At 38.6% G+C, this 12996-nt stretch overlaps 1 protein-coding gene across 1 annotated transcript in view; it reads right to left on the reverse strand.

The window, feature by feature from the left end:
- Positions 1 to 12996, reverse strand: part of OCA2 (OCA2 melanosomal transmembrane protein) — a 198625-nt gene that overhangs the window by 43239 nt on the left and 142390 nt on the right. Inside the window, exons 20-21 of the mRNA XM_062628602.1 lie at positions 9969 to 10028; positions 9280 to 9384 (exon numbers count right to left, since the gene is read on the reverse strand). Coding sequence (XP_062484586.1) covers positions 9280 to 9384; positions 9969 to 10028 — 165 coding nt within the window. The remainder of the gene's footprint in view (positions 1 to 9279; positions 9385 to 9968; positions 10029 to 12996) is intronic.

The raw sequence follows: 12996 nt of genomic DNA on the forward strand, positions 1-12996 counted from the left end.
GTATAACATGCTTGAATCTCACTTTCTTTTCCTTTTTTAAACACAAAAAAAAAGTATTTTAGGACCCCAAATATGCACTTGACCCCCTTGGTTTTACCGTTCTCTCCTTGACAAAACATAAATTTTGTGGCAAGGGACAAACATTGAAACATGCCTTAGCAATACATATATGTGTATACTTGAATTAGAATATTTTCCCTATTTAAAGGAATTCATTTCTACCAAAGAATAATGGTTATGAGTCATATAGGGAATGGAAGTCCTACAGATCTCTGACACATGCCTGAAGTTAGCTTTAACATGCACATATCCTTTGTAAATGACAGGTATTTCCAACAAGGAATGCTGCGTCATATGTTTTGAATAATGACATGAAAGACAAATGCAAAACATCCAGTTAAATTTCTAGTGTTTCACATAGTACTATTAGCTCAATTCATAAAATACACTAATTTTTTGCAACCATTATGGATTACTGTGTGTGTCAACTGAATGGCACAGGGTTTCCAAGTCACTGGCATCTATTTTTTTTGATCTAAAAGTAGGCATAATGCAAACAGATTGTTCTCATTTTCATCCCAATAACCTTCCTTCTCCAGAAAAAAAAATGAAGAAACTTGATCATCAGCCAGAACTCTTGAAGCAATGTTGGGAAGCAATTAAAGCCAATGGGCTTTTCTCATTGCTTAAGCATTTGCATTTTAAATAGATAAGGATCATGCACAGAGTCAGTTACAAAGGAACCTGCCTCTCTGTTTTGTCCCAAAATCGTCTTTAACACTTTTTTGTCACATTTATTCATGCAATTATGTATTAGGCAACAGTTTTGAACTATCAGTATCTCAAACCTTAGCTGCTATAACTCACCTGAGTGTTAAAAACAGAGATGCAAAATATAAATGGGGTAGCAGGAAACTTTTCACTGTACTTTTCAATGTTTTTGAAAAAAATAAATTGGTTCTACAACTCTTTCTGATTCCAGGCATAAAATTAACAATAGCATCAAAAGCACTCCAAGCTAGAATACCTTGTAAACTGGTGTATATATACATTTGTATAAATATCTTTGTCCCATTGATTTAACTTTTTTTGAATAGATTATTTCCTGCTTTTACAAAGTGCTGCTCAACAGCAAAAGAGCAAAAGTTAAAGCTTATGAAGCTTCATGTTTCCTTCATTATTCCTTCATCAGATTATGTCAACAGCATCCTTATCAATATTAGAAGAAAAAAAATAGTATCTGAGAAAAAGAGCTTTCATTTTCTTACAGCCTTTATTTCAAGTGTCTTACCAGGATAAATCTCTATTTGACTAGTTTCTCGAAAACTTGCTAATTTTGCTGAAAAGTTTGATATTGATGCACCCCACACTGCTGCTTGATTGTCAGGATTTAGATAAAATGAGTGATGTAGCTCAATAAAGCAAAGTCATATCCCCCTCACCCATTCATTGTAAGACTATCTGTCTCCAGGTACTAAAACAGAAAAGCTCAACTGTAAAAAATAATGACTGTACCTGGAAAAAGGATAGTGTCCTCAAAGACTCAATACAGAAAGGAGAAAGCCATTCATCTTGATTCTGTATAAGGTGTTACGTGTATAATATATACAGGATATAAGCTAATGCAAAAGAACACTAGTGTCTACAGATGTTGGCACATATGTCTATATAGCTATCTTAATAAAAATCGACCCTTGTGAAGAAAATCTTTGTTTATAACATATACTGTGGAAGTACATAGCTGCAAGTAAAATAAAAGTGGAAATGTATGTATTTTCACTTATCAGCTGCGCAGTGCAGTAGAAAGCATCACCTTATATTGTCCATTTTGTCTATTCTTGCAAAATGACAGAAAACCAGCAAATCATGTCTCTATTTTGGAGTTCCATTGCTGCTCTACACCATAGGATTTCATAGCATATGCTTTGCTAAGAACTGCATGTGGTGAAGATGCCTTCTGTGAAAACTGCAGAGAATGTGCATGGATAAAAAGTTAAATATTTGTGGTTTCCCAAATTGTTGATGATTGACCTGTCTCTGCAGACAGACACTATCCTGAAGCACTGAAATATGGGACATAGAAAACTCTTGTAGGGCAGAAGGCAAAGAAGATTAAAAAATAAAACTCACACTAAGAACAGGAAATACATACAAAATATTCATACTGCAAATAAAAAAACCTGATAGTTTTAGAGGCAATAAATAGTGGGCCAAAAATTACCTAGTTTCTAACAAAGACCTGCCAGAGACTGTCACCTTGCCAGCCAGGTGGTTAATGGAAATTGCTTATTATCTCATGTTGAGGAAACAGTATTTAAATGCAGCTGAAACAGGAAATCACTGCGGCTATATTTCTGGTAATAAAAGAAAAATATAAACAGATGGCTCCAGCATATACAGATGATAAAACATGTCAATTAAACTAAAAAGCATACTACTAATAAAATCACATCATCTAATATTCTAAGGGCAGAAATCTGTGGCTATTTAAATGACAATACTAGGAAAATGCAGGCCTTAAAAATGAGCAAGTCTGCCTGTCAAGGAATATCATTGTGAGTTTAGCCGGTTCAAAAAGGAGGAGAAATATCAGAGGATTAACAGAATGGCACATAGACCATCACTACATGATTCACCACATTTATTCTTCAGACAAAGAAAGACGGATATCCAACTTATAGGGGGCCTATAAGTATGCTGGGGAGGGACTCTTCATTAGGGAATGTAGTGATAGGACAAGGGGTAACGGGTTAAAACTTAAACAGGAGAAGTTTAGATTGAATATAAGGAGGAAATTCTTTCCTGTTAGGGTGGTGAGGCACTGGAATAGGTTGACCAGGGAGGTTGTGAGTGCAACATCCCTGGCAGTGTTCAAGACCAGGCTGGACAATGCCTTGGGTGATATGGTTTAATGTGAGGTGTCCGTACCCATGCAGGGGGGTTGGAACTTGATGATCTTAAGGTCCTTTCCAACCCAAACTATTCTATGATTCTGTGATTCTATAACATGAAAAAAACCCTTGCCATTCAATAATTAAAATGTGTGAAACTCATTAACTAAGCACCTGCTTTATGAATTGTACATGCACAGAAAATTTGTAGGTGTGTTTAAGCAGCTCCCAGATGTATCGATATGCATTGGATTTGCTGTTGGCAACATAGCCTTTACATACAGTCAGAGTTCTTGGAGTCCCCCACAAAGTATGTCTCAAACTCAAAACCTGGACACTGAAGTTGTAAGGGACCAGTCTGTATTAGCTGAATATACACAAGTCCACAGGGCCTGAAGGAGCTCATCCCAGAATACTGAAGGAGCTAGTGGATGTTATGGCAGGACCATCTACTAAAGGCCTTAGGAGCCTGTGGAGGTCCCTGCTGACTGGAAGCTAGCAGATGTTGTTCCAGTCTACAAAAGGGGTGAGGGAAGACTCAGAGAACTCCAGACCCACTAGTCTAACCTTAGGTCCTGGCAAAATTATGGAAACAATTATGTGAGTACTGTTGAAAGGCATTTAAAGAATAATGCAATCATCAGGCATAGTCAGCATGGATTCACAAAGGGAAAGTCATGTTTAATTAATTTGATATCCTTCTATGATAAGGTGGGAAGGCAGCGGTGTCGTTTTCTGGATTTTAGTAAGGCTTTTGATACTGTCCCTCACAGCATCCTTCTGGACAAGTTGTCCAGCTGTGGGATGAGTGGGTTCTCAGTGCACTCAGTGAAGAACTGGCTGAAGAGCTCAAAGGGTTGCAGTGAATGGGGCTACATCCGACTGGCGACCAGTCCCCAGCGGTGTTCCTCACAGTTCAGTTCTAGGGCCAGTTCTGTTTGATGTTTTTGTCAAAGATCTGGATGCAGTGACAAACTGCACCGTTAGCAAGTTTGTTACTGGGGGGTCAGTGGGAGGTGCGGTTGACTCTCTTGAGGGACAGGAGGCCTTACAGAGGGATCTAGAAGGACTGGAGCATGGACTAGGATTAATGGGGTGATATTTAACTAGCTGAAACGCCGGATTCTGCACCTGGGGCTGAGTGACACTGGACACAAGCATAAACTGGAAAAGGAGTGGCTGGAGAGCAACAGATCCCTGCAGAACGGGATCTGGGGGTGCTGGTCGGCAGCAGGCTCCATAGGAGTCAGCAGTGTGTACTCTGGCAGCCAGGAGGGCGAACCTCACCCTGGGATGCATCAAACACAACATCACCAGCCAGTCAAAAAAGGTGATTGTCCTACTGTGTTCAGTGTTGGTGCAGCCTCACCTTGAGCACTGTGTGCAGTTCTGGGCACCATGATTTAAGAAGGATGTTAAAGGTACTTCAATGTGTCCAGAGGAGGAAAACAAACCTGGTGAAAGGGCTAGAAGGAATGTCCTGTGAGGAGTGGCTAAGGGCTTTGGGTTTATCTAGTTTGGAGAAAAGGAGGCTGAAGGGCAACCTCACTGGTCTCTACAGCATCCCCAGGAGAAGATGGGTAGAGGTAGGTACTGAGCTCTTCTCCCTTGGATCCAGTGATAGGATGTGTGGGAAAGGTTCAAAGCCCTGCCAGGGGAGGCTTAAGATGGACATCAGGGAGCATTTCTTTACCAAGAGGATGGTCAAACACTAGAACAGGCTTCCTAGAGGACTGGTGGGTGCTCCAAGCCTGTCAGCATTTTATTTAAAAGACATTTGCTGTTGGTCAGCCCTGGATTGTTCAGGCAATTTGACTAGAAGATCCTTTTAGTCCCTTCCAACTGAAATAGTCTATTCTAGTCTATAATCCCAAAACATTTTGCTATAGTACATATTTTATATATTGAAAAGAAATGATTGATTTTCCTATCCCTTGCAGGCAGTTATCACAATTGCCAGGCATGTTTATGCAATGAAGCATAATAAACACTCCCTCGTACAAACATCTATTTAATTAGGAAGCTGGATCTTCATTTTCCAGTGTTCAAAGAGAAGGGAAAAGTCCTGGGATTACAATTCATCAACCAAGTCTCTCTATCCTCTTCTTGTTTTGGGGTAGTTAATGATGTTTGCATTCAGGACAAATTATATGAAACAAGCACTTGGAAGATACTCTGAAGACTGCTTTGTCTTTGTGGGGCTTCAATGCTGTATTTTAGTTTAACACAAACAGAATTTCACCAAGACAAAACAGTAAAAGTAGTAAACTTCTGATGAGCTAAGTGCCCTCAGAAGCTCATTCCAATGTTTCATGTGTGCAATTATCTTTCTACAGTGTCCTCTGTAGCATAAAATACTTGCAGTGTTCTGAGCTCTTTGCAGAGATTTCAGTTTAGTGACCTCTGTACATTAGTTCCACATGGTACTGACATTTTTGATGGCAGGGCTATACAAGATTTAGTCTTGACTAGAGCAAATTAGAATTTGACTAACAATGGTGTTGAACTGGAAAGGTTTAGGGTAAGGTGCTTCAAATAATAAACTAATCTGATTCTTTGCAATTTCAGAATTTTTTAGTAAGAGAGAAATCCTCACAATGCTGATGCTGAAGGCTGCTGAAAAGCATCAATGTGTTCAAAATGTTTAAGCACATGAATATTTTGTACCTTAACATATTTCTATCTTAAAATACTTGAAAATATTTAGGTTTTGTTCTTAAGACTGCAGATAATTTGGTGTGTTTGTGTTTTAAGATAAGCAAGAATCCTTATTTGTGTACATATATGCATGCCCTGCCCATGGCAGAGGGGTTGAAACTACATGTTCTTTAAGGTCCCTTCCAACCCTAATCATTCTATGATACTGTGGTAGGTACTTAAAAATTTTTTCTTCTAAGAAATTATTTCTCACCTGTTTTCATTACTTCATTTCATAAAACAGTTTATTTCTAGAATTCTTTGTAACGCTGGCTGACATATTCATATTTTAATTGCCTATTTTAAATATGGATCTACAGCTTTCATTTTGCACATTTTCTTAAGGTAAGAATCAGTCAGCTATAAATTTTAATGCTGTCAAATCTTAAACTTAAAAAGGGCCAGTCAACTTTTTCCAAATCCAGATAAAGCAAAATTTTTAGGCCCAAGATCCATTAATAAGGCACTCACACTTTTTTCCTTGCACAAGGCACATTATGAATCTTGCACATTATGAATCTGATTATCTCACTAGCACAATGAAGCTGAAATAAAAACCTGGGCAAACATACTTGGTTTTTTTTAAGAAAACACAATCTCTCAGTTACAGAGCTACTACAGATTTTTCTCTTTTTCTTCCCTCCAGTTACACACTGTACATGTCAAGCCCCAGACTATACTGGAATCCCATATTTATTCCACTACTTAGGCAGGTTCTGGGTCCAAATACATATCAATTGTATGGGTTACTTCTACATGACCAAGAAACATGGTGTAATAGGAGATGGAAAGATTTGGAGCTGAATCTCTTCTTATCTACAGCGCCTTCAATCCGGGGCAGTCAGTCACCTTACACTGGGGGCCCTTACCTCTGTCCAGTCTCATGCCATTTCTGTTACTACACTGAATGTGTGCAGCCCACCCCATCTCCCTCCTCCAAGTCTAGACAGCATGCATTGCATAATGTTGCAGGGAAAGAATGGAAGACCTTATCCAGCAACACAGAGGCAGTGTTGGGGATATCCCATGAATGAACTGATGCCTGTCTTCTTGCACCAACCCCACTCCTGAAGGAACAGAGAAGTATGACTTTCTAGACACACTTCCCATAGCAGTAGTTTTGTCCACAGTCACCTGGAGGCTCACAACCAGAACTGGGATTGGCAGGACTGTCTCCTCCATGGAATACAGACAAAAATCGTGGTATACTCACTCTTCTAATGCAAAAGATGATAGACTGTTTGTATCCTCAACTGTGAGCTGCCGCCAAGCCTTTAATCATCTCTGCATGACATTTTAGGAATCTATATCTGTGTATAAGTCAAACAAGCTGTCATCCTGTGAGCCTTGTTTCCCATAACTCCTACTGATCAGTGACTAACTACCTTCAGCTGAGCAAATCCACTATTGGCAGAGGTCTCTGATGCCATCCTCCAAACACTCTTTGCTTAGTCAGAGCATACAGCTGATACCTGTGAAACCACACAGAGTTTTTGTATCTTTAGGTTCAAAAACTAGGACGAACTTGGTGGGTCCCACATCCCTACCCAATCCGTCAAGGCTACAACTACAAAAATCACAAGAGAGATTCCCCCACTGTCATGCAGACATTTGTTCACGACTCAAGGAGATTTATGGAGCCCTGGAGGGACTCAGCATGTCTGTTTTCTATTATTACGAGTGGAGGCTCAGCTGTGTAGCTGGAACCTTTTGTCAGGGACAGGATCATTCATGGCTACACCATAGCAGGTGTCCCATACTCCTATATCACTAGGGCATAAGAAACCAGACTCATACATAAAGGTATGCCAGTATGATCACCTGTTTCTGAGTACACACTTGGGGTTAACTTCCAAGCTGCTGCTCCCACTGTGCGAACATGTGAGTGAAATATGTGGCTGAATAAGTGAATTTGCTGTGTGGATGTTTATCTAATATTAATAATCACAACTTTATTATGTAAATAGCCAGTCAATAAATAAAAGGAGATATAAGAAATACCTGTTGCACTGTGTGTCTATTACACACACGCACTCAGTCCTCAATTAGAAAAAGCCATTCTACAAAAGAGCTGGGTTCAACATATGCAATATACCTCATCAAAAGCTCAAAATTTTGACAGATACAGTGAAAAACTGCCTTTCAAAACTAAATAGTGGGGTTTTTTATCAGTGGGAACCAAGTGCCAAAGAAACAAAAATTATTTTAAATGAACGTTTATACAATCTTATTGTATAAGGTTGTATAAAATCCCCAACAAACTTGGGGCTTTGTTACTTAGGAATTTTCTGTAAGTATTTTCTAATGTATTATGACACAGACCAAAGTGCAAGCTCATTCAGTGAGCTAGATGACACTAGATCTCAACATTAATATCTTAACACCTCAACTACTGACTGCTTTTGCATAGGTGAGAATATGCATTCATTTTTCTTTCTTCCTGCCTCCTCCCTCTGCCTACTTTTTAAGAAAGAAAAAATTATAACAGTTTCTTAGGTTCAGCCCAAAACAGAATGAAAAGTATATACATTTTAAATGTTTAAATTACTGGCACAGATCCTTCCCATGTCCATCTGCGTTTCCCTCCCTCAAAGATACGAAAGAAGTGATCTTCAGCCATCCCAAAAGATTCCTGCGTTTCAATTCTATTCATTCTCCAAAATATACTTCTTTAAAGGGTTTCTTTCAAAACCTGTAAATGACTTTTCAGTCAACATGCATGTAGCTGCTTTCTGATATTGCTCCAAGACAATTTTCATACAGTAGCTGGATATGAGGCAAAACCTTCTAAACTAAGATTTCTGCATTACTGCTTAATAGTCCTCAGGTATTTGGTGAGAGTGACTCAACCTGAAACAATTCCATGCCTATTGCTTGAAGTCTGTTGTTAAATCAATATAATTCCACAGGAAACACCACGGTAATCAAACTAAAATACCATATTAATATATAACGATAGGGCAGTCACAGATCTGTCCAATCTGTCATATGCCCTGTTAAGAAGTGCTGTAAACCTTGACACAGGTTAAGGGTGGACATGACCATCCACTAACAGTGGAAGAAAAGAGGCACAGAAAAATTATAGTTAGCTGAGAACAAGCTGTAACAATGAATCATTCCTATGGTATAACAAATAGATTATTGAACTCTGAACAGAGAACTTGATTGAATAAACCTGCCTGAGCATGCCCCTAATTTGTTATAATTTTATACTTTTTTGATATTAAAACTCAGCCTCTGATAAGCATTTATTATGCTTAACATTATTTGCCGGTTTTAAACTAATTAGATAAGTAAGGTAGCAATAAAAGGTTCAGGTGTTAAAAAAAAAAAGCATTAGCATAACTACACACCACATAGAGGGAAAGTACTGATCACAGTGGATAGATATTGAGAGTTTCCATCAAAAAGACAATTTTACTTTTCAGCTATAAATACGGATATAAAGGAGAAGGTACAAAAACGAAGCCTAAGCACTGCCCCTAGTTCCACAGCTAACTGTAGCTTCTAGCAGCAATGGCCTGCTAGGTGCCTAAATGATACAAATAAGCTTGTGATAATGATTCGATCTCAGGGGATAAAGTAAACTACAACACAACAGAGGTAAAAATACAAAGCAAATCATAATCAGCAAGCTCAGCTCCCTTGCCAACACCAGAAGGAGGACGCTCAGCTGCTGCAGAGACCTTACCATTGTAGCCGTGAAGGGGATATTGTCAATCACGGAGGAGGCCAAAGCAGACACCCAGAGCACTAAAATGATGGCCACCACCAAGCGCTGGTCCTCAGGAACCACCTGGAATTGGCAAAGATCAAATCACAATTTGGATGAGATGCTCTGTCACTCCCACATACACGCACACACACACGCCCCCCCATGGCATAATTGCACTTTCTTCAGTTTCAATTTATCATCATTTATTATTCCTTTAGGCTCTGAATAGGAAAAGCATCTTAAAGAACGTAGCCCAACACAATCACTTCTTCCACGAAAATTTGAACAAATAGATATACAAGGACTGATATTTCTAATACTCTTACTTCGATTTCACACAAGAAATACATTGTGGAACTGTGAATTTTCACCTTTAACTGTTTACACTTTTTTTAACCTTTGTATTTTGGGGTTTTTTTAGACTACAGAAAAGGTTTCCCTTTTGCATTTATGGCTACATTTATTCTGGCTGTGGACAGATGCATCCATATTACATATCACCCATGCCAAATTATGACATGCTTTCTTGATATTGCTGATACAAGAATAAAATGATTAGCATTGAACTCAAAATGGAAGTATTATGCATTATTCTACTGGAGTAATTCATATTTATTATTCTATTTTCCTTACCTGTTGAAAAACTGTAAATATTTTAAGCATACCTTTATTAATAAAGCTGTCTGTTCTCCTATATAGTCTATTAAGTGAAGATGAGCCAAAGCCTAAAAATATATATATAAAAAAATTATACCAATTAGTGAAGTACTGGATACAGTTACATATTTTTTTCAATGAATGTAAGAAAATACAATAATTCCTTCCCATTCACAAGGTATTTATTTCATGTAACTTCTACAGCAACTTTGCAGTTGGTGGGAAGAAAAGGAATGACAGGAACTGGTAGCTGTATTTGCAGAAGTGGGTTAGTTTTAGTGGAATGACTGGTAGTATTACTTGAGAGGGTAGGACACAGGCGTAAGAGAAAGCCTGAAATTTAAATATCACATTTTTCAGTGAATATGTATTTTATGAATACTCAAACACAACTGATTTTAAACCAACTTCCCCAAATCACAATATTAATAGATGTCATGTGTTTAAGGTTAGATGAAATCAGGCATCTTGGGCTCAGTCTCAGATGAAGAAATAGGAAAACAAAATACGTATTTCTGTTAAACAGCTTTCTCAGACCCATTGAAAAAACCCAACAGTACGTATCTGCTAAAACCAGGACAGAGATCTTGGGTGAATGGAAACTGGCACTGAGGCAGCAGCACCTGAAAGGCAGGAAAACCAGCTCTCCAGTACCTAAGTCAAGCACCCAAATGAAGGAGGCAAGCCATGTACACGGACCCAGGCACAGCCTGAACCACAGGACTCGTCCTCCCTGTGAGAGCTGCTCCCACTTGTACAGGACACTTAGACAGCATACCGTACAATCATGGTTACTGCAATGGATGAAAAGACATAGGAAGACCCCAGCCTAGTGGTGATGGCTCTGATCTCCCCTCGGGCAGACAGGATACAAACTGAGTGTTCACACCCAGGAGAACAATCTGCTCCTTCAAACTACAAGGTAAAAGGGTGATTTTAACTCATGAGAGCTAGCCTGCAATTTACTTTGGGTTTGTTTTCTTTTCTTACAAGTGTCCAGAATGAATCACTATTTTCAGGCTGAAAAAGGTATATCTACTGCTATGTTTTATTCTATGACTTCTCAGTTTCTAAGGGGGATAAAATCATTCTTGGCTCAGCTTGGACCAAGCTGTTCAGCTTTCTTTCTTTTTTTTTTTTTTTTTCTGCCATGACAAAGAATCAGTCAGCTCCAATGCCTCATTTACTGACTGCCATCCAACACAGAGCCACAGAAGTCAGTATTCACACAATGCAACTCCATATAACCCACACACCTGGCAGTCAGACAGAGCCCTTCAGAGACATTGGTAGAAAAAGCGCCATTCAACTCACATGTTGTCAAATTCCATGATAGAGATGGACAAAGATCCTAATAGGCACAGAATGGTGTGGTATAAGACATGGTAATGTCAGAGTGACAAAGGGGTTGTCATTCAGACCTGCAATTCCTGTGCCTGCAACTCATTCAGGAAGCAGCTGAATGTTAGTAGTTTGGGTATCACTGCATATTAAATTTGGCCCATAAATTATATTTCCTTTTAACAATGCATTGCACAAGAAAAAGTGTATCTACATTTAAAGACACAGCACACAGAAAACAAGTGAGAAGACTTTTAAACACATACCCATAACCCTTACATTTAAAAAACAGGTATTTTTTCATTACTTTAACGTCTCAGGAGAAAGTTTCCTAAGAAATGAACTGTTGGTGGTAATTTTAAGTTACTATTTTCATTCTAAGCTATCTGTGTTGCTTATAAACTCAAATGTTACGACAGTGACTTTTTAAATGTTTGCAAAAGCAATACATTAATGAAGAGTAATTTTTTTTCTGCTGTTGCTTTGTGTTCACATTTCTAAATAAAGTTTTTAACACAGTCGTAAGCAATTAGGCCCCAGAATTATATTCAGTTAACACTGCTGCCTTGTTACTTAATTATCTATTAACAGAACATATAAGTTTTCAATAACACTCAAAATTTGTTCTGGAATCCAGACATGGTACGACAAAAGAGATATTTGGGAAAGAGGTAAGGGAATGAAGGACACACATCGCTCCAGCAAGACAGTCAGTCTGCACATAACCTGTCACGTCAGAGACTATCACTGATCAGACAACCAGCTTCAGGATGTCTCTATGATACCCAGGCCAAATGCCTTGAAGCACCTAAGTGAAAGTCAGTTAGCACCCTGCCACTGGCCTCCTGTAGGTGTTAACTGCACAGAGAGAAGATCTAGATCTTCTAGATCTTCCCATGTCTTCTAAGAGAAATAACTATTACTGTACTAATTAGTATCTTCAGGCATACTAGTTCTCATCTGAAAGCTCAAAATAGAGTTGTACTGCAGAAAAATTCATGTACCATTTTAGATCAAAGTTTACTTTAAGCACAAAAATCTGTTTAAAATCCTCTTATGGATAATATGCCATGATGACTGTTGTAAATAAACTCTGCCTGAAGCAATTAAGGTAAAATGTCAATTTTGACTATAAAGTGAACAACATACTGTATCCCTCAGAGGGGAACTTATGTCACAGAAGATTTAGACTGATTTTATACCCTGTAACAGCCACTTGTGAACAAGGACTAAAAAGACAGTGGTAGAGATGAATTATCCAAAATATAAAAGAGAAACCAGGAGAGCTCCAAAGGATTTCCAGCTTTTTCATTGCAAAAGAGTTACCAGACTGGACTGATGAGCACCCAATGGCAGAACCTCCAAGAGCTCTCTCTTTGCTCTAGAACTCAAACCACATTTTCCAGATTGACTTGCAGCCTAAGTCCCACTCAGGTTTTTAAATGAGCCTTGTAATAGGAATGGGAACATTTATAGCAGTAGGAAATAGCTTCAGACTGGGAACCATTCAAGGTGAAGGATCATCAAGGGTGAGGAATACTAGCTGACAACTGCTGAATGCCTAGACCATGAAAAGATTTCATATACTTCAATGCATATATTTGTTTTGACTTGTTTCTTCTTGACATTGTTAACCTAAATGAAAAGAAAATGCCTTGGCAAGGACTGTCATCTCCTGCAAGTCCAAAGTGTAAT

This window comes from Pezoporus occidentalis, unplaced genomic scaffold (assembly GCF_034315485.1).
Source record: "Pezoporus occidentalis ecotype Australia unplaced genomic scaffold, CSIRO_AGI_Poc_V1 ctg32, whole genome shotgun sequence".
Lineage (NCBI taxonomy): Eukaryota > Metazoa > Chordata > Aves > Psittaciformes > Psittacidae > Pezoporus > Pezoporus occidentalis.